The sequence below is a fragment of the Pieris brassicae genome, chromosome 2 (genome assembly GCF_905147105.1).
Source record: "Pieris brassicae chromosome 2, ilPieBrab1.1, whole genome shotgun sequence".
NCBI classification, from domain to species: domain Eukaryota; kingdom Metazoa; phylum Arthropoda; class Insecta; order Lepidoptera; family Pieridae; genus Pieris; species Pieris brassicae.
The window spans coordinates 14,252,870-14,276,544 of record NC_059666.1 but is presented as its reverse complement, the minus strand read 5'-3'; the positions used below and the strand labels follow the sequence as shown (position 1 = coordinate 14,276,544).

The window sequence follows — 23,675 nt, the reverse complement described above, 5'->3', positions numbered from 1 at the left end:
TTTATGTCGTACTTGATGATTTATGTTTTTATTCCAGAAAAGCTACCATATAGTCTATAGACTCTATGGGGTAGCATAGACAAATGTTTCATATGTTAGTAGGTAGCTCCTAAAAGGCTAAGTGAAAAATCTTATAATGGCGAAACGAACCTGGTAAAAGGCTGCTAAAAAGCACAAATTATGTTAATATTACTCGTAAGTGTAATCAAAAGTAATATTACGCTATAAAAATATGTGTTTTATGTATAAAAAAAGCGCAACTATGTACTATATTATTTCCAAATTTATTTGATATATTCATATATGAGGAAGAAAGCCTAAACTGCAGTTAGTAGCAACAGCTTTATAGGGTTCACTAAATAACGAACCCTACAAGTAACAGTACAGATACCAGCAAACTTATTGAGAATTAAACAAGGGAGTGGGGAAAAGTTTGCGCATCGTACACATCGCGGAACAAACGTCAACTGATCACGTGATCGACACGTCACTCTCCTGCTGCCCTCCCAGTGATACCTAAAAATCGCTTCTGCGCAGACAAGGACATTTGTTCAAGATGTTTGCCGGTATCTGTATAAACCGTAGTACATTAAAGCCGTCATGGCAAGACTAATACAACATTTCTGTACAGTGTGAAGTTCAAGGTTCAATGACGTAATCCCATAACATATGGGAAGTAGTTGCTGGTGAAAGAAAACCAAAAAAATGTATTAAAAAATCTTACTTGAATGGCGACCTTCCCCTTTTATCTTTCTTGGTATCTTCAAGCAGATTCTGTACTCCGAGTTCATATTTTGACATTTCCGCTTCACTCGTAGACCGGTTCATTCCATTTTGACCTAAAATATTTTCAGCTAATGTAAGTAACATTTTCTCTATATTTGAGTCAGTTTTTAGTTCAACAATTAATAACGGAAGCTGTGATGTGTGCTATTCTGATACGGTCAGACATCAAAATGTATTATTTTGACGTGAAATATATATTTTTAAATAACCTGCTAAATGTATTGTGGGCTCCAGCGCTAACATCTTTTGTAAATTTTCGATAATTATACCAAAGAATTAGTAGACAAAATTGTTATAATTTTATAAAAATATTAACGTTTCAAAAATGTCATACAAATAAACCGTATATGTTTGTACGTACTAAATTAGTAAGCATTACGTAAAATGGCATTATTACGGTATTAAAGGGTTCCGGGTGGGATCTCAGAATTATCTCTTGCTAAGAGAATTCTCACGGCCCCGCCCTGATAACACCTAGCCAATATTAAAGGATCACACAGATTAATCTATCAACGACAGTTAGTTGTTAGAGAACCTGGTTGTAAATTGTAATTCTGTATTGTGACGTTGCGTGTGATTGACCCTTTGCGGGGTGGCCTTGAGGGCTGCCTCTTGATTTTTACGTCTTCTTGATTCTCATCGTAGTGGAGACCTTGAGAATATTGGACATATGGTATTGCACGATTTTATTTGCATATGTTAGAAAAATATGTACAGATAAAACAATATGATTCTAATTGTGTTCTAGTTAATGTTTCTTAGAATTTAAAATGATAGAATTATTACGCAGATCTAAAATAAATGTTGTTTAATTGTCTTTCTACATTATGCTTATAAATTGTATTTCAATGTTTTGATAATTCTACTAAACACGAAATGTGAGTGGTATAACTATACTATTTATGGGAATTGATGGGATGAATGCAGGTGCAAACAAATTGCATTCCACAAAATACTATATACAAAATAATTTTTTTATACAGGTCGATATTCTTTTAATAATTATAATAATTGTTCTCGCTGATTAATGGACTACAAAAAATATCAAAATCGGTTTAGCAGTTGTAACTAAGAAACTAAATCTCAGGCTTCATTTATCAAAGATGCATTTATATTTATTAATGACATTTTATACACTAAGGAATATTTACATTCAACATATTAATCTACGAACTAGATAGATATATATTTTCAATAGCATATGGCTCCAAAATCATAAACATGACAACTACCAGTGACATTTGTAAACTGTCAAAAGAGTGGCGCCATCTTTATTTTACCTTTAATATCGTTCATGGTGAAGCCACTTCTCATTATTTGGTCGATATGCGCCGGCATTTGAGCTTCAACCGCTTCCTTCATCAGAATCTGTTGACGATCCTTGATCTCCACCCAGCGGCGAGCTTTTTCCGATTCACTTTAAGAATTTTAATTAAATAAATAATACTTTTTATTTGTTGAATGACGAATCCTCAATTTCTTATTCATTTGAGTAGTAGAGAGTATTATTTGTATTTTTTTAATTAGAAAGAAACTAAACTATTCTATCTGTTTAAGACTTGTTACTTGCTTGCTGTACATGGAGTTATAGCCAAACTTTTGCTTACTGTCTCAGACGTAATTTCTCCCTTGTAAAATTATATAAATTTACTAGCGTTCTGCCATAATTACACATCATAATATCACAAACGTCGTTCTGCCATATTATTTATAGGAAACATTTATAAAAACAAAAAAATTGTCTAAAAATAAAAATATAAAATTTGTGGTGAACACCCCTTATCACTTAGAGGTTCTGAATTTAGATAGTAGCCGATTCTCAGACTTATTGAATATTCATAAAAAATTTCATAAGAATCGGTTGAGCCGTTTCGGAGGAGTATGGGAACGAACATTGTGACATGAGAATTTTATATATATAGATGATTAAAATGAACAAACGAATATTTATATAGATATCTAGATTACCTAGAATCAATAAAAAGTACACTTCTGTTAGCCTAACGAAAAAATTGTTTAGTTCAAAAACCACAATAAATCACTAATCAAACCCAAACCAGAAAATTAATCCTATTATTTCGCAACAATCAACATATCTTCGGTAGTATAGTGGTCAGTATCCCCGCCTGTCACGCGGGAGACCGGGGTTCGATTCCCCGCCGGAGAGAATTTTGTTTTATTTTTCTATTATTATTATATTTTTAAAAGCCAAAAACCACTTACTCAATAAACTCAGCGTGGCATATAACAGGTAGCGACAGCCTGAGGAACTCCCAATTTGCCTTTTCCATCGTCTCAAAAGTGTTGTGCGATATTTTTAAGCATGGCGGCGTGTCTGTGTTAAAAACAAACGAATAAAATCTACGAAACAAATGCAAAGAAATCAATCATATTTGTATGTTTAGAAATGTTTTTGACCAGTAATTATATATTAAAATACGATCTAATGATATTTCATTACAAATATAAAATTACTGATAATAATTAAAATTATCTGTAATATTAAGACTTTCTTTACAATCAGTATAGCTGTCATACTAATACTTCTCTACTTACTAACTTAACTGTAGCCAGCATTGATTTAACGGGGTTAAGGAAAGTATTGAAAAAAAGAATTTAATTCCTCGCGATATAATGTACTATGAGCGAAATCACGTTTCGTTTACTTCTGATTGGTCAACGGCTTTGTACACGTGACATGATTCAGTTCGACCAATTACTATAAAACGAAACGCGGTCTCATTCGATCCTTATTTTTAGATTGTTATTCGTAGAACTTTCAATCCTTACCAGAGCCAGCTGGAATCCTGGTAACATCGATCCTCGTGTCAATCATTTCATCTGTGTTCTCAAATATCGGCTGATCTTTTGTATACCAATGTGTTACATCACGGTTCATATTGCTGCAAAAATCAATATTGTAGATTTTAAGCTAAACAAATGTGTTGTGTTGTGCTTTACAACCAAATGCTTTTAGGATATTTTATTATTGTGTGAGACCGTCAGGACAGTATAGACGACAAACACATTGGCTATATTGTAATGGCACATCTCCGGTAGTAGTCTTCATATATCCTTCATATTAACCAAAACTTTGGACAACATATTATCAAAATATATTAATCAAATTGCTATAGTAAAATAACCAACGAATATTTGTAGATCTTGGAAGGTAAGTTAACAGATTAAAAGTCATAGTTTTTTTTAATGTAACAGGAGACAAAGGGGCAAGAGGCTCATCTGATCTTGAGTGATACCGTCGCCCATGGACACTCACATTGCCAGAAGCTCTTTACTGAAGTAAAATCAATTTCAGTAGGTTCCACATAGTGGTGGTGCGCGGTAGAAACTGCCTTAGAAAACGCTCAGTTGTGGAATGACGGAAGTCGAGGTGATACGGATGGTATTTTGTACTCTGCCTTGACATCCGATAAAGAAACTCAGCTGCAGGTATTATTCCGAACAACCATTCGTTTTCAATCTGTGTAGCAAAAGCCTACAAAAATACATCCGCAAACTGTTTCCTATTATGAAATTTTCAAGTTCCTGCTCCTACCTATTGGTAAATACTACATATGCAGATACTTACACACAGAAGGGTTCATATCCCTCTTGGAGACCGCAGGTTGTGAAGTACTTTAAAGAGTTCACGTCTTGACCATATGATAACCTGGAATTCAGTAAATTCTTTAATCACACTTATCATTTTAAGCGTTTTCAAATACTCTTTCTCAAATAGATCAAGATTAGCTATTCCAAGATTTTACCCATGTCAAAAGTAGCTTAAAGCAAGTAAAATAAAATGTATAATATAATTTACCTAGCTTTTTGACCGACTCCAAGGGTACAGGCTGGCACGAAGTTATCGCCTTGGACATCCGCAAATGTAGTCTCACCACCAAGCGCGTCCATCAACAATTCACCATTTAGCGAAAAACCTGATTACAATTCCATAAACAATATTTTTTGTGCTAAAGGCCATTTTTTTTCAAAATCTAACTGAATTAATTTCGATATTTTTTTAGTAATGGGTCAAATTATTTACAGTTCATTTTAAAAATCTACGTAAAAAGGCGCCACCTCCTTAAAATGAAATACAGAAAACATTTAAAAATGGAAATAAGAATGTTTTTACATTTGTCTATTGCTTAATTCTGGAATAAGTATACACAATGCAGATAGTATAAAATAAGAAAATCTATTTCAAAAACTCTTGCCTAAAATTTGTCAATATTACTCATTAGTACAAAGCAGCAAGCATGAATATTATAATTAATTTTAACCATACAGTTTCGTATCATTTCTTGTATCCCTTTTCATGTCAGCGTAAACACGACTTGACAGAAAGAAACAAAAGAATACTTTAGTTAAAACATTTGACTTTTTTTGAGATTAAGAACCTGTACACTGTTGTACAGAACACTGCATAATCTATATCTAATAGATTTCAAACCCGATAAGAAACTGTATAATAAGGATATTAGTTAAAACGGTGTCATATCAGTATCTAAAAAAATCGGTGTAATTAAAAGTATTTCGTGCCCCAAAGAGGCTTATTCCATAAGCATTTATCAACTATTTGCAAAGCGAAGCACGTGATGTTACTTTATAAGCTATAATGTTTTGCTGTCTAACCTATATCATGCCTATTATTCGATCGAACGCAAGCTAATTTCAGACAAATCTATGCTTTAATAAACCTTGGCAGGGACATTTTACGATAATCTAAGTAGTCATACTGAAACTTAAAAAAAAATTATTTCTAGATAACAAAAGATTATATTTAAGTTTTAAATATAAATTAAAGCTAGTGTACTGCGTAAAACTGCAATGCTAGTCAAACATTCAGTCTAGTTTTAGGCGTAAATAATTAAGAAACAAATCAAGTATGAGGACTAAAGGACTAACTAACATACGTCCTACAAGTTTTTTAAATTAATAAGCCTTATTAGAATCAGCGTAACTAGACTATTCGAAAACCTTTTTTAAATGTATGCTATCAAATGTGTATAATACATACCAATTTAGTAATTGGAAAATACTAGTGCTATAGGAAATTCGTAGTTTTATAAATTTGTATCAAGCTTCAAAATGCCCCTGCCTGTATGAATCGCGGTAAGCAAAATTCGTACTTATCGTCTTGTCTATGAGATCAAGGAAGACGCCTACAACATCACCGACCGCCCATTGCTTCCCAAATGACTCCAAGCTACCGGAATACACTTTTTCCTCCTTAAATTAGAAATGTAACTTGCAATTACAATCTGATTGAAAAAGCCCCGAAGAAAGCCAAAATGTTATATAAAACTTCTTCTGTTTGTACAAAAAAAGATATGTTGTTGTAATAATTCGTTCTGTCCTGTAGGAAGGTAAGTATTTAAACCGAAAGACGCACAGATGGCTCAATTGGATTCTGATTAGTTAACAGCATCTATAGTCGCGTTGACACGTGACATGATACGTTATGTTATAGCGTCCTTTTGACCAAACACAATCGAACGCAACGAATTGTCTGGCGTCATCTGTTATGTATCCCCAAGATCACTTTTGTTGGCTCCAATGGTCAGGACTTCGAATCAACCGGTTGTAAAATCAGTTATGTAAACACTCTCTTCTATTAAATAATAAATTTCACAAAGATCTAATGGAAAGTATTAGTCCATCTATTATAGCGCTTTAATATAAATAGTTTGTTTTGGTCTAATCCTCTCTCTTGTCATGGGTGTGTGTTCATTCACGTTTCTATATAATTTTAATATAACTAATTTCAGATATACAATATAAATGTTTGTTTAGATAATGTGCCCATGTGATTATTATTTAGTAATTTGGAATTGATAAACCAATTCAACACAAACTCAAAGGAATTATATACATTATAAGAAGAAAAAGAGGAAGGGACAACATATAAATTTAAGTTAATATATTTTAGATATTCAATATACTCGGAGATGGAATTCGATTTAATGTTTGTGTTGCCACTCCAAAATAATTGTCTTTTATGTAGATGTAGAACGAAGACCATCACATTATAAAACCTTTTTAAATATGCTGGCAACATTTCTGATAACATTGATTGATAATTCGATAAAATATTTTAGAAGAACAAATTACATTATTTTAAATTGTCATACTTCGTAAATGATTTAATTATATTTCATAAAGATATATAATGTCAAGAAAAGTATTACTATTGCTCGAGATTGTCATTTGTCACTCCTGTCATTGTCAAATTGACAGCTTATATTTTCGATATCGAATTCCACCTGGTCATAGTTAGACAAAAACGTACAGTTCTTTTTATTTTTTGACTCACTAATTGTTTGATCTGGTACATCTAAGAAACAGGCGACAATATCGCCTACTTTGAGCTGCTGTCCAAACGTGTCGCTTGAACCACCGTGCCATTTTAACGACTGTATTGCAATTTATTATAAGTTCAGAATATCTTATATTTGTAATCTGTTTAAACAATATTTTGAAGGTCCATTTAAGCATTTTTTAGTGAAGTTCGGCAGTAGACGAAAACAAAAGTAATTCACGAACTTTTTTTATATTTTAAAACCACTACATAACCTAACAGGCACTCGATCAGGCAGATCTGTGGTAGAGAAGCTAGGCAGCAGAATAGTGTCACAGACACTTTCATATCTGACAACCGATTAGATAATAAAATCAATAATTTACAAAAAATACAATTACATACATTATATCCGTCGAATGCCCAGGAATTTTCGTCTTGCCCCAACATCATACCTGGAGGCATATCAGCGTGGGCCCAACCAACCTGCAAAACACGTTGTTTCGTTAAAAACAAGTTTTTTTAACACATAATTACTAGAATAGCGAAAGCCGTATTCAACCATCAATCTCTGAATCTTACATTTTTAATTATGTATAAAAAACTGGAACTTTATAAAAAGGGATCCGAACAATTGGATAAAACTCAACTCCAACTCATTAAAAGCCTAGGAACGCAATTAATTTAATTTGATAAAGACGAAGACTCACCCTCATAGGTCCCGCAGTAAGTATTTCAAATTCAAAGTACCATTTGCCTGAACTAACAGCGTAATTCTTCTCGGCTCTGTATGTTCTAAATTCTGCTTGTTTTTGTCTTGAGGCTTCAGCAAGTAATGCTGAAAATGAAAACAACATTTTATAAGTTTTCATAGGTCTTCGTGTTTTCTAAGCCGTGTCAATCAGACAAATCCATTACGTTTTTGACAAAGTCAAAAATCATTTATTCATATCGGTATATAGGTACATAATGTACACATATGAACGTCAAAAAAAGAAATATACATTGAACGCTTCTAATTTTACATTCACTGCCAGTTCTCAAATCAAGGGCGAAGAAAGGAAGAAAGGAAGAGAAGAACTGGCAATAAACTCTCCGCCACTCTTTTTAATCGCCATGGTTTTTTGTTTTACACAACGTTTGTAAGGAGCTGCAACCATTACACTATACGGGAGACTTCTCTTTGTCTAAGATACATAACCTCAAAAGATACTGTACAAACAATAACAAAATGAGTTATAAATATAACAATTTGGAAAAAGCCTTGTTTACCAGATTAACAAAAAATCTGGAAAAATACCTTCGTGTTGTTCTCCCGTGGGTGGATCCAAGTTGTATCCATAAACCAGTAGTGTCCTTACGGTCTCAGATGCGGTATCTCGATTGGCTTTTTTAATTGCGTCGTCAACTTTTGGATACGGTACTAAATGGGGTGAACGATTCATATCGGGATCCTGTACCAAGTGTATAAATTAATAAGTAAAATAAATTGTGTATTTCATTGAGTTTGTTTTAGCGATACGGAGAGAGTAAATAAGGCACCTTTGAACGTGATTAGCAAATTCCGAGAGCTATTGAACTCTTTATGTTAAAATATAAGCTTCAAGTATTTTTCTTTAAAAATCATAAAACTTTAGCTTATGTGAACACCGAAGACAAAATAAAAAAATATACACTGGTTGGTTCACTGTTCAGACCATCCGAGGTCTGGAGGTTCACAGTCCACACGTGGTCTCCTTGCAGCTACAACTTTGTTTGGTTTGTGGAAGTATGGGGATAGTGGCGTATATGGCGCTTATATCACTGAGAACCTAAAAAGTGCTGGGACATACGGCAAAACTTTTTTTTGCAGTTGAAATAATGTGTCAAAATTGTTCAGTATTTTCCATAAAATCGCAACTGGACGTGAGGGATATTTCCACATTCATGCTTGGACAGTTAATCTGTTAATGGAATACGTAATTTTAGCATTAAGATAAAGGAAGCAATCTATTTTTAATTTTTAATATGCTATAGAAATTATCAATCCAAACAGCTTAAGCAAAGCAATCTAATCATAACATACCTCATTAAGACCATAGGTCCATCCCTGTTGTATCCGCTCCCTCGCCCATAAATTGTGAGTGTTCTCTGCTAATTGGTCCACCAATTCATCCATCTTAGGCGTAAGGGTCACCGCACTTAGGTCCAATGGAGCTGGCTTGTAGCCGTTCGACTAAAAATTACAATTATATTTCAGGACTATTATATTGTGTGAACTTTACATAATAATTCTCGTGTTCCAATGTTCGTTCCCATACTCCTCCGAATCGGCTTGATTATGAATTTTTTTATGCATAATATACAGTAAGTCTGAGAATCGGCTACTATCTATCTTTGAAACCCATAATTGATGAGCCCATTTTTTTTTATGTTTTAGACATTCTTTTTTTGTTTTTTTTTTTATGATACAGCATACAAAAATACATACAACCCTTAATTGTTACCCCTCTACGATCAACCACTATTTTTTATTATAGTAGATAGGTAAATAATATACATGGCAAAACGTTTGCCGGGTCAGCTAGTATTTATATATAATAATATTACCTGCATAAATGGTTCGTTGGGCAATCTGACGTTACGAATACGAGCCGGTGGTTTATCCAAACTTATATAGTAACCCAGGGCCAATATAGTCCTGGGAAATACATAGAAAAGTTATAATTAGTAGAGACAACAAAAGAATCGGTGTCAACCCTTCCATAGAGAAATTATTTAAATTTTCATAAAATTTTCTTCAACTGAATAACTTTAATAGTTTTATAGTCCGTGTAAATTTTCTAAATCAGCTTCATAAAATCTTAGTATTTCTGTTTTTTTTAAACGAGGTACCGGCTTGCTTGTCTAATACATAGACAAATCTTGAAAGTAATAAAATACAATACTTGCCATATCACCCGTATGTCAAAATCCTATACGTTTTTGATATATGGGAGCCAATGTTCTCTCAAACTGTATGCTCGTTTCTGATTAGAAAGTACTGTTTTGATTACCTTAACAATTTGATAATACATTTCTACTTACTTAAGAGTTTGAACTGCTAATTGGATATCGTATCGTTTTTCAGCAGCCGGTAAACGCTCAAAGGGGACCAGGCAAGGATGTATTTTATGCAAATCATCTCTTTGGTCTCCGTACATCCATCCTGCTTCAATCTATAAAACGTTTTTATTGAAGCGAAAATTTCTTTAACGTCGTTGTGATTTGAAACTCGATTAAACGAAAAAGCGACAATAAAAAAATACAGACACATAAATTCATAAGATTTAACGTTATGAACTAAGTCAAGTTGATTTTTGTGTTTTTATTTATATTTAACACAGACATTGGGTAGTTAATTTATTTTATGTGGATATAGATAGTGAAAAGCGTATTTTACCTTATTCATGGCCCACATTTCGTGTATATTTTCAGCAAGTTTGTCCCGGATTTGTTCGATATATGATGGCAGTGTAATCTGAAAAGGGATTTAAAGATCTTATTTCGATCACTTTACAAAGAAAACATTTACTATGAGTACGTGTAAGGCTTTCAAGGGGAAGGTGATGAAATTTTAAAGGCACTTTCTTTATAGCGTGGGCGGGTTTTGGACCTTAAGTTTTGACAACAATTACAGGTAACTTAACTGTTCTTATTATTATTATGATATGACATTTGCATGCCTATTTTAAAGAATCTATCATCACAATCTTACCACTAGCTCTAAATTAATTATGAATCAGACAAATAATGCATGTCTAGTTCATGAGTTCTATGTAGTACAGAAAAAAAATATCAGTCAATAGTTACGAATCGTAAATATTTCCATAAAAGGAAAAAGCTCCTAAATAGATACTTCCTTATCCGTTTCTAAAGAAATAGAATCCAGTGAAACATCACTAACATTTAATTAAATTATCTAAAGAAAATACTTACAGAGGCAGTATCAACAGGTGTAGGCACAAATGCAGTGTCATCCTGGACCAAGGGCGGACCAGCCAGAGCGCGTTTAGCCAAGTTGCCAAAGTAGAAGCATGGCTCCAGGTTCAATATCTGCTGCGGTAAGAGTGATTCTACCAATGGGGAGTATCCTTCTGGCGCCGCGTATCTAAGCCTACCGTGTTCGCCTCCCATGAGAAAACGGCAACTGAAAGTATTTGGTATTTACGTTTTATTAAAGTTTATATAATTCAACATAAGAACTTGTTTGTATCAACCAATATACTTCAAAAAGAAAGTTTTAGAACAAAAGAATAACAACTAGTTAACAAGGAATGGAACAAAGGACAGAAATAAGAAAAAAGGACAGAAATAAGAAAAAAGAATAGAAATAATTAATTGCGAAAAACGAACGCGAAAATGTTTAGGCCCATGAACAATGATTGATGGACATTCAAGGTGACAAGGCGAATGGCCACCAGGTACAAGAAAGACTGGTTGCCCCTTTGAACGGTTGGTGATAGAAAGATATGGAGTCAGTTGGAGGTCTATACTCTATAAGAGGTCTTTGAAAAAAATTGTATAAACTTTAAGTGGATGAATGTCTCAAGGGATAGATGAGGCTTATTTTTTATATTATTACCATAAACATATTACCAGATTATTACCACAATCAACTGAATGAATAACAAAGAAAACACATTGTTACTTTATTTAGTAGTATACTTGACCAAAGACAAGAAATGACAAAAGACCTCATACCTCTATTAGCAAGATCATTTATTTTATAAATTGTAAGTACGTCTCAATTAGTATATTTAAAAGTTTATTTTTCAATGGCACACATTTGGCTTCAGTCCTTTAAAAGCCTTACCTCAACTTGCTAGAACAACTCATGACAGGGAAGAACATTCCTTCCAGGTTGAAATTCGTGAAAGAACCAGTGACTCTCACTCCGTTGAACATGAAGTTGATGATCGGCACTGTGAGATCTAAAGCACAGCCAATGACGTCACCTAAAAATTATAACCACTTCTAGAATATTCAGTATCGTAATAAAAAAAGGGTTAGTTGCAGTAACCGCAACTAGAGCCGAGTTGAACAGAACATTAAAGTTAAACAAAAACAATTATTTTTAAAGAAGAAGAAGAAGAACCCATTAGACAAAAAACAGTCATGATTGGTACTACGACCGATTTGATAGCATTTTTTTAAGTCTTCAAATATCATGTTTTCATGGATTTCTCTCTCTCTCTTCAATGGGCTGCTCTTGTCTGAGCATTGTGTCAGCATTCTGTTTCCACGGGTTTCTGTCCAGCAGGTTTTTATGGATACAATATATACTTTGAAACTAACTGTTGTGGTTGACCTTTGACGGCTCTAAAATGACATATATGAACTTATTAAATGAAAATGAACCTTTTTTCACCATCATACCTTTCCTGATAAAGGGCTCCTCAGCATGAGTCTTGTTGACTTGAATCTTCCGCCCACCAGACCAAAGGTAGGCCCCATCAAACCCAAAGGAATAAAGGTCGTCACCGACCCCATTACCACCCCACTTTTCACCACCTCCGGGGTAGGGAACGTAACTGGAATTCGAAATATTTAAAACTAGACATCTAATAGTACAGGAGTTAAAAAAGCGCTACACACTTTGGGATTATTATAACATTCTTAGTTAAACAAAACTGTTGAGAAAAATCTCAAAAAACACACGGTATAAATTACATTACAACATAGATAACACAATTACACTTATGAACGTCAAAAACAGAAATGTATATGAAATGCTATTAATTTTACATTTACTGCCAGTTCTCAAATCAACGGCAAATCTCTATATATATAAAATTATTGTGTCACAATGTTCGTTCCCATACTCCTCCGAAACGGCTCGACCGATTATTATGAATTTTTATGCATATTCAGTATGTCTGAGAATCGGCTACTATCTATTTTTCAAACCCCAAAGTGATAAGGGGTGTCCACCCAAAAAAAATTTTTTTATTTGTGCCCTTAAATCTATTTTTTTATTCTACACTAGGAATTCTCTAGAAAATATTTACATGGCTGACCTGGCAAATGTTGTTTTGCCAGGTCAGCTAGTGTTAATATAAAATAATAAAATTACAATATTTCCACTTAGGTTTAGGTTTAAAGACTTTATTTCTCAAAAAAGACAAAAATTTCACTTACATGAGAATAATACTTTAGATTAACATTAACATTACATTGTAGTCGTTCCTAAAATAATCACAATAAAACGATAGCCGTACATGCAATAAACTCAAAAGTAAAAGTAACCAAAGACATGAATAAAAATTAAAAACAAGAAATGAATTTAAAAGTAATTTTGTCTAACATATTCACTTAGCTTCGATTTGAATGAATTGAAAGAAGTATTATATTTGTGGGTAGTTTATTATACAGCTGTGCTTCTTCGTAGGTAAACATTTTTGCCGTAGTTCGTACGTATTTTAGGTAATGCAAGATAACTCGTTCGACGCATACTTCTATGAGTCACATGTTGCGGTTTGGAGAAAGTTAGACTAGTGTGGAGAGAACTTTTTATAATTTTTTTGACAAGAATACATGTATTATAAACATAAAGTTGTTTTAAATTCATTAAGTTTGTGTCTCGATATATATTTATGGTAGTTGAAAGATTATTATAATGGAACAGTATTTTGATAATTTTATTTTACAATATTTGAATGTTCGTTAATTTTGTTTTGGCGGCACTTACACTTACTAAAATAACTTAAAGGCTTAGCGCTAAGTATGTCGTAGGTTAAGTTCAATACGTTTTTGACATACAGGAGCCAGACTTAACACAAAGCTTTGACCCTAACCCAAGATTCGTTAAGTTTGACTCCCGTACGTCAAAAGGACGTTGAGTTATACATAATAAATGGCCTAACCCTCTTAATTGATTGAGAAACTTAAAAAACTTAAATTTTATTGAGTAAGTGTTTCACTGAAGTGCTAAGCAGGGGTAAGTGAAAAAATAAGTGACCAGAACAGATTGTTTTCCTATTAATAAAGACTGTAAGTATTGTAATTGGACAGTTTCTTATGTTGATTACCTTATTAGTAAATTAAATTATACAATCTAAAACTAGGCTAGATCGTACTTCCATTATGTCTCAGTGAAAAGGCAATGTATAAAAGTAATAGAATTACGTTATACTAGTAATCTCAAAACACTTACCCAGTTGTATTTGCCCATCCAATCCTCAAATGCGGCATCATATGTGTGGTCTTCTCAATATGGTCCATGGTGACTTCAAAATACCATTTTTGGTATACGGCTGAACCTTCTACACGACCCACAAAAATATTCGGTCGCACACTGAAATTATAAACAACTTGCAGTGTACAGATTACTGTGCGAATGAAAACAAATAAATAATTGTTTCTTTTTTGTCGCGTGTACACGTGTGTTTCCCTTTTACTTGAAACTGGCATAAAGCGAAAACTATTGCCATAATATAAAAAAAAACTTTGACGTAATTACCTATAAGTAAGTAATAAAAATGATGAGAGTAATTTTTTACGATGAGCGCACAACGTCATAAAAAACCGACACCCTTAAGTTATAGACAACATTTTAGTTTCTATTGATGTTATACTTCTTTTGGCGCGTTACGGAAAAATGATGAGTGTAAATCTTTACGATGAGCGTACAACGTCACAAAAAACCGACACCCTGAAGTTAGCTATTGACAATATTTTAGTTTCTATTGATGTTATACTTCTTTTCGCGCGTTAGGGAAAAATTATTAGAGTAAATTTTTACGATGAGCGCACAACGTCACAAAAAACCGACACCCAGAAGTTAGCTGCAGTTAACATTTTAGTTTCTATTTATGTTATACTTCTTTTGGCACGTTAGGAAAAATTATGAGAATAAATTTATACGATGCGCGCGGACACCGTCGCAAAAAACCGACACCCAGAGTTAGCTATAGTCAACATTTTAGTTTTTTTATTTATTTAAATAAACTTATTTAACTATATAATGCGTGATAAAACTTTCAGTGTATTTAATACCTTTTTTCTATTGTTAGTGTCGTTTTTTCTACGAAAGCAGTTTTGAAAAGATTCTTATCTTACTTATTATGTTACGCCAAAGAAGTATATATAATTTGTAAGACGTGTACATAACTAAACATATGTTTTTTTTCTGAATGAATCATGCATGGGACTGAAAATGTCTGCTCCAAATCATAACATAATAAAGTCAAACCCAAAATAACTTTATTCATATAGGTAACCCTTATGATCGTCAACAGAATAGATGTTAAATTAATTCTAAATTTACATTTACTTCTAGTTCGCAAGTCAAGGGCATAGAGCGGGCAAGAAACTTTCCGCCACTCTTTTTAATCGCTAAGTTTTGAATCATACAAATTGTTTGAACTGGAGCAAATGAATCCCAAGGATTAGGATCATTTAAATATTCGTGAAATTAAAGGTAACGAGAGTTTTGAATTTATTCAGTGATAATAATATAATTTCGCTTTGTAGTATATACTATAAATTTCGCTGACAATATCAATATATACCTTGACACATGGTCCACTAGAGCAGTCTGGAGTAGCAAGTTCTTCCCTGGTAATAAATAGTCACAAATATTATTCTGCGACGACCTGACAGCAACTCCATTACCCACACAAAGCGAACACAACACGTCCAATACTTTCGGATCACGGCCGTGTTTCTCTAGAAGCGAGATTATAACTTTGATGTGCTCATCCTAAAATACAAAAATTAATTAAAATCACTTTGATATCAATGTATGAATGTTAATATATTTTCCGGGGAAAGTCATAATAAATCAACATGAGTAGCGATTCTGTTAAAAGTATAATAATGCCGCACTAACTCAAAATAACTTTATTCATATAGGTAACCAAGTACACTTATGAACGTCAACAGAGATGTTTAATTTCACGAGTCAAGGGCGTAGAGCGGGCGAGAAGAACTAGCAAGAAACTCTCCACCACTCTTTTTAATCGCCAAGTAGTGCCCCGCTGTTTTTGGAGTAGAAACCCTGATGAATACCTGAGGACACTCTAATCTAAGCTGTTAATACTATATTTCTGTTATCATGATTCTGTCTCCTTTATTTATTTCGTTTGAACGAAGCACGATGTTTTTAGTGTATAGCCTTCTTCTATAAATGGACTAAACAATAAACAGAGATAATTCCTGTTATTAACGCGTAAATTAGGCTTTAACATACTAGTATAGATATTATTGTCTTTTGTAAACATAGCTTTTACACATTAAGAAAACACTTTTTAACGGATTGAAGCTGTGTATTATTATTATAAACTTATAATTATTTTACATAATTTTAAATTTACATTTTCCGACGTTTCGCGCGCTTTCCTGCGTGCGTGGTCACGGTGACTCTTCAGTCACCGCTGCTAAAGTACAAAAGGTGTTGAATGTCAAAAGTATCACAGCTGCAGCGAAAGTTGTGTTATCTGTATTTATTGCCCCGAAGTTGATATCGACTAAAAGATGACGGGTTTTTGCAAGGACACCGTGAGTCATTTTTGCACGCACGCTGAAAAGCACGCGAAACGTCGGAAATTTAAAATTATGTAAATAATTATAAGTTTGTATTAATAATCCATAGCTTCAATCTGTTAAAAAGTGTTTTCTTAGTATAGATATGTTTAGAAGTTAGATTGTTTACTTACTCGCATCATATTCAACGCTTCAGGCGAGTCGATAAGCACACAATGTAGTACATCCAGCATCCCAGTACCTTCTCCAGATGCTTGCGAGCCCAGACGAGAGAATAACCAGTTCAGGCGGTTCGAGTTAGCGAATTGGGCACAATTTGTGTGGTTGCCTTTGATTATCGCAGCTGGAAATTATAAATGCGTCTTTGATAGAAATTCAATATTAAATGGAACGAGAAAACCTGTATAGATATATAAATAATACTAATAATTAATAGATTAAAAGTTATTAAGGATTTTATTTCACTGCAAGGTTTGTTTATTATTTTAAAATCTCATGGTTTACGACGTGCATTTCTTTATTATAAAATGAGAATTAACATTATTTCAAACATTACAAAATATATTGAATACATATTTTTTCGTCTAAAATTATTAAAAACTGAATATTTACATACCTAATAGTTGATACAAATACACAGATATCATATCCCAACTCTGTCCCGATTCGTATCCCGCCAAAAATCCGGCAAGGAAGCCCTGTGACGTAATCACATTTATTTTGTCTATGGCTTCTAAAATGAGGTTCAATATTCCTTCCTCTTGGAATAGATCTTGTCGGTTTCGGAGGGCTCGGAATCTATTTTGTTTTTCTTCGTGTTCTAAAAAAAGTGATTAATTAATGCCATGGTTCAACTTCTATTGCCGGGGAAAGGAAAAAAGATTTGTTGGAATTTTTGAAAATTCTATGTTCCTAAAAAAATATTAAATAAAGGGAAAGACATATAAAATTTTACAAACACTTGATTCTTTACTTTGAAATTATGTTATAGAAATATAATTTTGTAATTAAGATTCATACCCATATCCTCTTCAGGTTGTGCAAAGTAATTGATCAAATCCTCAAGACACATGACCATTTCTCCGAGATTCACAGACGCGAAGAACATAGAGTGACGTCTGTTCTCTTGTAATGTCTCGAGGCCACTGAAAATTAGTTTTATTTATTTAATTATATGTTATCATACAGCTAACAAGCATATTAAAAAACAAAACACTTAGACAATACAAAAAGCCACAACAGACCTTTGTAGACGAAAATATAATTAAATTTAGCATTTGAAACAACACATACTACTTAATATTTAAAATCGGAGAATCAGAGAGGCGGAACTTCAAATGCTTCCTTTTTTATTACAATGTAAAAATAGATAAATGAGCAGTGTTGGCCTAGTGGCTTCTGCGTACGACTCTCATACGTGAGGTTGTTAAAATCCCAGCTGTGGACCAATGGACTTTCTTTCTATGTGCGCATTTAACATTCGCTCGAACGGTGGAAAGCCATCGTACTTTGGAAAATTGAGGTACTGTTTCATATAAAAAATCGATAACTTTTTATTTGTCAAGAAAGATGATTGAATTTTTATTTAGATTGCATACGCAGAGTGTATAAAATAGGGCTTAAAATCAAGCTCAGATGTTTTAGTTTTATTAGAGTATGTATATATAAATAAATGATAAAAACAATAGTGTAAAGAAATGTCTATTACTTACGTACTCACTTACGTACGATATATTAATGTGTGAATAAGTTCACAATAAAGATCAAAAGCCCTGTTATCAATAAATAACCGTTAACTAATCGATGAAATAGTTAGAGGTTTTCTCTTTCCCGACTTGTATCATACTTTTTGCGATAAAGTCTAAAACTACATGTACCCGCAGCTGATTTTAATAAGTGTCATTCTTGATTATCTGCGCTTCGAAACAAAATCAAATGTCAAGTACCGGCAGCTGTCAAGTCTCGATGAAGTTCAAAGATATCGTTGAAAAAGAAACCATACAAGTGGTTTATCTTCTGGAGCCTGGTTGGTCGTATTAAAAAGGTATATTTTTTTTGTACATACAACAAGGCTTCAAGAATATATTGACTATATAGTATCATAATATTTAATTTATTAAACTTATTCCGTACCGACTCCCTTAGGGAAAGAACAAATAATCCAAACAGCCTACTTTTGCAGCACAAATATTATAAAGCGGAATTTTTATATTTTTAGCTTTTCTAGCTAACTAATAGACCGATTTCAAAAATTATTTCAATAAAAGAATGCTAAATTATCCCTGATAAACATTACAGGACAAGCTAGTTGTGAGCTAATTGTGAATAATAGGTTCATTTTTAACGATCACAAGCATTCATGTACGTGGACGTGAACTGAGACTTACTTAGTCTTCAAACTCAGAATAATTTTATTCATATAGGTAAACAAGTACACTTATGAACGTCAGAAAAGAAGTTAAATTAAATGTAAATTTACATTTACTACCAGTTCGCAAGTCAGGGGCGTGGAGCGGGCAAGAAGAACTGGCAAGCTCCGACACTCTTTTTAATCACTAAGACCTTACGTTTATTCATTAGTAAGTACAATTCTTCTGTCAGTATTAAGAAAACTCCACTAAATCTGGGAGAAAAATAGTTAATATAGAAACAGGACACTCACTTAATGAACTTCGTGAAGAGTGAAGAACACTTCCTAATCACCCTGGCGGTTCTAGACTCCTCTTCTTGCGACCGAGAGAAGTCCAGACCATCATCCATCTTGCCTTCCTCGTGGAGTATTGCTTGTTTCTCTTCTACTTTACCTAGTCCCTTTTTCTTCGTTTCGTAAGACTGAAATAATGTTTTATATGAAATCGTGTTGAGTCGCTGTTCAAATGCTATTGGCGTTATAGGAGGAAAATGTATTATCATGTTATGTTTATTATTTATAAATAAGTAACAATTACCCCAATGCGGCAAGTATGTACACTTATACTTATATACAAATAAAATATTTATTGAAACCTAAATGTATAAGGCCGTAGATATTGGCCATTTTAATATACATACACATATTTTTCAAGTAAGGCACGTGGCACGTATAATCCCACGAGATTGAGTTTTATTCACGGAAAGCTTACACAGAAAGCTATCTACTTATTCTTTTGGTAATCGAACCTAGATCTATGTTACGTGATATGTTCGTTATTAAGTAATGAACTAATGCGACCAACAATTAAATACCGTTATTTTCATTTAAATACTGAGTCCTTATCAGGAATTAAGAACATCCTCCCTCTTTTAAGTCGGTTAAAATGTGAATGGATCCAATACCTTATAAGATAACCACAATCCGGTTTCAGAATGCTGTACAATGACAGTGGAGTCTCCATACTTGATGATGGGAGCCCCAATGACCTCTAAGTCTTTGTCTTCCAAAACCACTTTCTGATCATCCTTCTCTTGTCGGAGGCAGAAAGCACAGGATGCCGTTGTAGCTTCCTCTCTGTGTTTTAATTAATTAATTTAGCAATATATTTGTGATGATGCTTATATGAAACTAAACACTGAAACATCTGCATATAATGAGAACAACTTAGTAAAACGCAAGAACGAATGCAGCAATTTCTGTTAAAGTGTTAAAAATATAATTTAAGTAAAAACCACAATAAGAAAATTCGTTTAGTAACAAACTCTTATATTTCGCTCCATCTTATAACTGTAGACACAGTTCAGGGGTCAGTCGCTCATCAGAATTAAAAAAAAAATCTATTGTTAGTGTCGTATTTTCTACAAACGTAGAATAAGGCGAAAAATAAATATTTTGAAAATACTTTTATCTTGTTACTCTCAAGAAGTAGGTACTTCTAACGCGTGCCTTTTTTAATTAATTTACTCACCTGCTAACCAAATACAGCTCGTTCTGATCGTTGACTCCCAAATAGCGGCCCGTGGTAATGTGTCTTATCCTCATGGGGTGGTACCAATTTATAAAACCACCAGCCCATTTAGTCCGCGCCAGCTCCAGTCGCCACAAGGAGCGAGCTTGAGACATTACTGAACCACCTTCATATACCACGATACTGGAAACGCAATTGAATAGTTAACAAACTATATGTACTAATATTTAAGAAAAAATAATATAGTCTATAGTGGTAGTAACATCACGCATAGACATGTAGATGAAATAACTGGGTACAGCAAGTAGTGGATAGAATAAAATTTTCTTATGTTACGGGAGGCAGACGGGCAGGAGGCTCATCTGATGTTAAGTAATACCGCTTCCATGGACACTCGCACTGCCAGAAGGCTCGCAAGCGCGCTGCCGGCTTTTTAAGAATTGGTACGCTCTTTTCTTGCAAGGACCCTACGTCGAATTGGTTCGGAAATACTGTTATGGGTTAAATGTTGTAAATGTTAACATAGCGCCCAACGTTGGGCGCCATGTTATGGGTTTTAACATTAAATAAAAGAAACTAGCACATATTAGGATATCTATAAAAGGAACCTCAAACAATTAAACTAGAAAGATACAAAAGTAAAACATATTAAACTAAATCTTATCATTAACTTAACTAAATAAATGTGCCAGGAGGATTTTGGTTTATCCTGCCAAACCTATTATATGTGGTAACGTTTACCACATAAACAAATTTGTTAATTTATTATTCAATTATGAACATCTAAGGGCGTTTCCCAAAGCTAAAAGGGAAGAAAACATTTCAGATAGCTTCACAACAAAATAAAACCAAACCTTAAAATAATAATTAGAAAAAACATACCCCTCAACACAGTTATTTCCGAAATAATTCACAATTATACATCACACCAGATACAATTTATGTCTTTAAAGTGTCGAAAACAAGGCAAACACCGCCCGTGCCTCTCGATTTCTCCCTACCCTCATTCCTCCTATTATATTACTTCAGTGGGTGGCTGGTTTCACATACTGGTGGTGCGTGCCAATAAATAAAGTATAATAAATTAAAAGTATTTTTGATTAATCTGACAAATTAAAACATAACGACCGCGTTTGATTAACATACTATGCGTTCTAAATTTCGTTATTCTAAGCGAATAACGGCCGTATGATAATTATGTTATTCTATATATGCCATTTGTTATTCTACGTGACTAAATGTAAACATATTAACGTCCATCAAAAAATATGTTTCTTAATTTACATTTTCTCAAATCAAGGACGTAGAACGGATGAGGAGAACTGGCAAAAAAACTCTGCGTTACTTTTGTAAATCGATAATACAGTCCTAGATATTTTACTATGTATTATGTACCCACTCGTTTATTTATTTATCCTCGAAACATAATCCATCAAGATACGAGCCTTTTCGTTTGGTGTGTGTAAAACGGAAATGATAAATTTAAAATTCTACAAATTATTTTATTAGTTATTATTTTTATTAAGAAAGGCTAGTTAACATACCATTTAACATTAAATGTGATTATCCGATTTGAATATAAATGACTAAAATTGTTACGATATTGAAGCGCACACAGTTTAACAGCAAATACAGTCAAACAAGTTTAACACTTAGTATTGTCTTTTGTTTAAATAGCTTTTACACATTAAGAAAAACACTTTTTCAACGGATTAAAGCTATGTATTATTATTAAAACTTATAATTATTTACATAATTCTAAATTTTAATTTTTTTTTCCGACGATTCGCGTGCTTTTCAGCGTGCTGGGTCACGGTGACTGAAGACAAAAGGTGTTAAATGTCAAAAGTATCACAGCTGCAGAGAAAGTTGTTTTATCTGTATTTATTGCGCCGAAGAGAAACGTCGGAAAAAAAATTATTATTATTTTTATTATAATTTAAAATTTAGAATTATGTAAACAACTATAAGTTTTAATAATAATACATAGCTTTAATCCGTTCAAAAAGTGTTTTTCTTAAGTTTAACACTTGTAAATATTTGTTGACTTACTTTAGCCCGCCATCTTTGTTCCATGTACTGGGTATCGTGAGACATTCATCACCTCCATGGAAGAACCTTAGCACGTCACCTCCAAAGACATAACCCACGTACTTCATACGGGAAATTCCAGTTCCATAAGGCTGTACTGACCAGTGTGTGACGTGGAATGAGGCGTTTACTATTGAAACTTCGTTCTCTTTGGTTGTATGCTGAAATTTTGTATCATCTTGATTGTCACCTTAAAACTAAGTTGAGCAAGATTCAATTCATATGTATTGTTATCATACAGTCATTTGTTTAAAAATCGGGCTAATGTCCAAGCACATTTAGTATCCTTCAAGTTATACAGTTTTAACGCGCTTTAGGTAAATTTAGGAATTTATTATATGATTATTAATTCGCCAATGGATGACATCATCCAACACTTTTGTATTCATAACAGTGTGACATTACACATTCTTACTACGGAGTTGTAGTAAGAAGATTATTTCTTTAATAAAAAGTCTCGGAATTTTATTTTCAAACACAATGTGGGATGATAATGTAAACATGTTATCAAATTCCTTACCAAATACCTCTCAGTAGCGACCGACACTAAGATCAGATCATCACCAACTCGCACCTTCTCACCCTCAGACCTATGATCAAAAATATTAATAAATTCACGAGAAGGGTTTAGTTTAACGATGCCATTATTTATAAAACCTTATATTAATGTTGCATTATTATAATTCTAGTCCCCACACTAGAATATTGCTGTGTCTGTGACCAGACTTTTCTTAATAACACTACAAAATTTAGTATTTATGTATGTGAATGTAAAAAAAAACAAATATATAATGTATAAACTAAGTATTCTTTTCATATAGTCATAGGAGGAATGCCTTCGATGTCACATTAAAGTTTACAGAAGCCAGTTTCAAGATACGACGGTAGTTTAGTAACCTAAACTCCGGTCTTATGGAAACTCTCGCTTCATAAGTACTAGAAAGAATACCTTTGTTTGCTGGCAGGATGCAGTGTCCACCAGCATGCTTCACCTTGAGAATGCTCTTGTAAACCGACATCAAACGCCAGCTTGTCTTGTGATGATGACGTGGAAAGACACGCCAAGTACTACAAATAAAAAATGTTAAAACTGCTTACACGAATATGAGTTT

At 33.3% G+C, this 23,675-nt stretch overlaps 1 protein-coding gene and 1 non-coding gene across 2 annotated transcripts in view; one reads left to right on the top strand and one right to left on the bottom strand.

The window, feature by feature from the left end:
• The window catches only part of LOC123720413 (ryanodine receptor), a 98,425-nt gene that overhangs the window by 57,598 nt on the left and 17,152 nt on the right, over window positions 1-23,675 (bottom strand). Inside the window, 29 exon segments of the mRNA XM_045677005.1 lie at window positions 725-839; window positions 1,322-1,438; window positions 2,067-2,203; window positions 3,010-3,121; window positions 3,577-3,689; window positions 4,376-4,456; window positions 4,607-4,724; window positions 5,919-6,018; window positions 7,493-7,573; window positions 7,798-7,925; window positions 8,388-8,541; window positions 9,153-9,302; window positions 9,677-9,767; window positions 10,154-10,284; window positions 10,509-10,586; window positions 11,045-11,255; window positions 11,922-12,063; window positions 12,485-12,639; window positions 14,262-14,402; window positions 15,619-15,809; window positions 16,765-16,934; window positions 17,208-17,411; window positions 17,612-17,736; window positions 19,254-19,423; window positions 19,907-20,078; window positions 20,473-20,655; window positions 22,525-22,724; window positions 23,084-23,153; window positions 23,513-23,631. Of these exon segments, the coding sequence (XP_045532961.1) occupies window positions 725-839; window positions 1,322-1,438; window positions 2,067-2,203; window positions 3,010-3,121; window positions 3,577-3,689; window positions 4,376-4,456; window positions 4,607-4,724; window positions 5,919-6,018; window positions 7,493-7,573; window positions 7,798-7,925; window positions 8,388-8,541; window positions 9,153-9,302; window positions 9,677-9,767; window positions 10,154-10,284; window positions 10,509-10,586; window positions 11,045-11,255; window positions 11,922-12,063; window positions 12,485-12,639; window positions 14,262-14,402; window positions 15,619-15,809; window positions 16,765-16,934; window positions 17,208-17,411; window positions 17,612-17,736; window positions 19,254-19,423; window positions 19,907-20,078; window positions 20,473-20,655; window positions 22,525-22,724; window positions 23,084-23,153; window positions 23,513-23,631 (3,959 nt within the window).
• On the top strand, window positions 2,882-2,953 carry Trnad-guc. The gene has a single exon. It is a non-coding gene; the product is annotated as a tRNA-Asp (tRNA).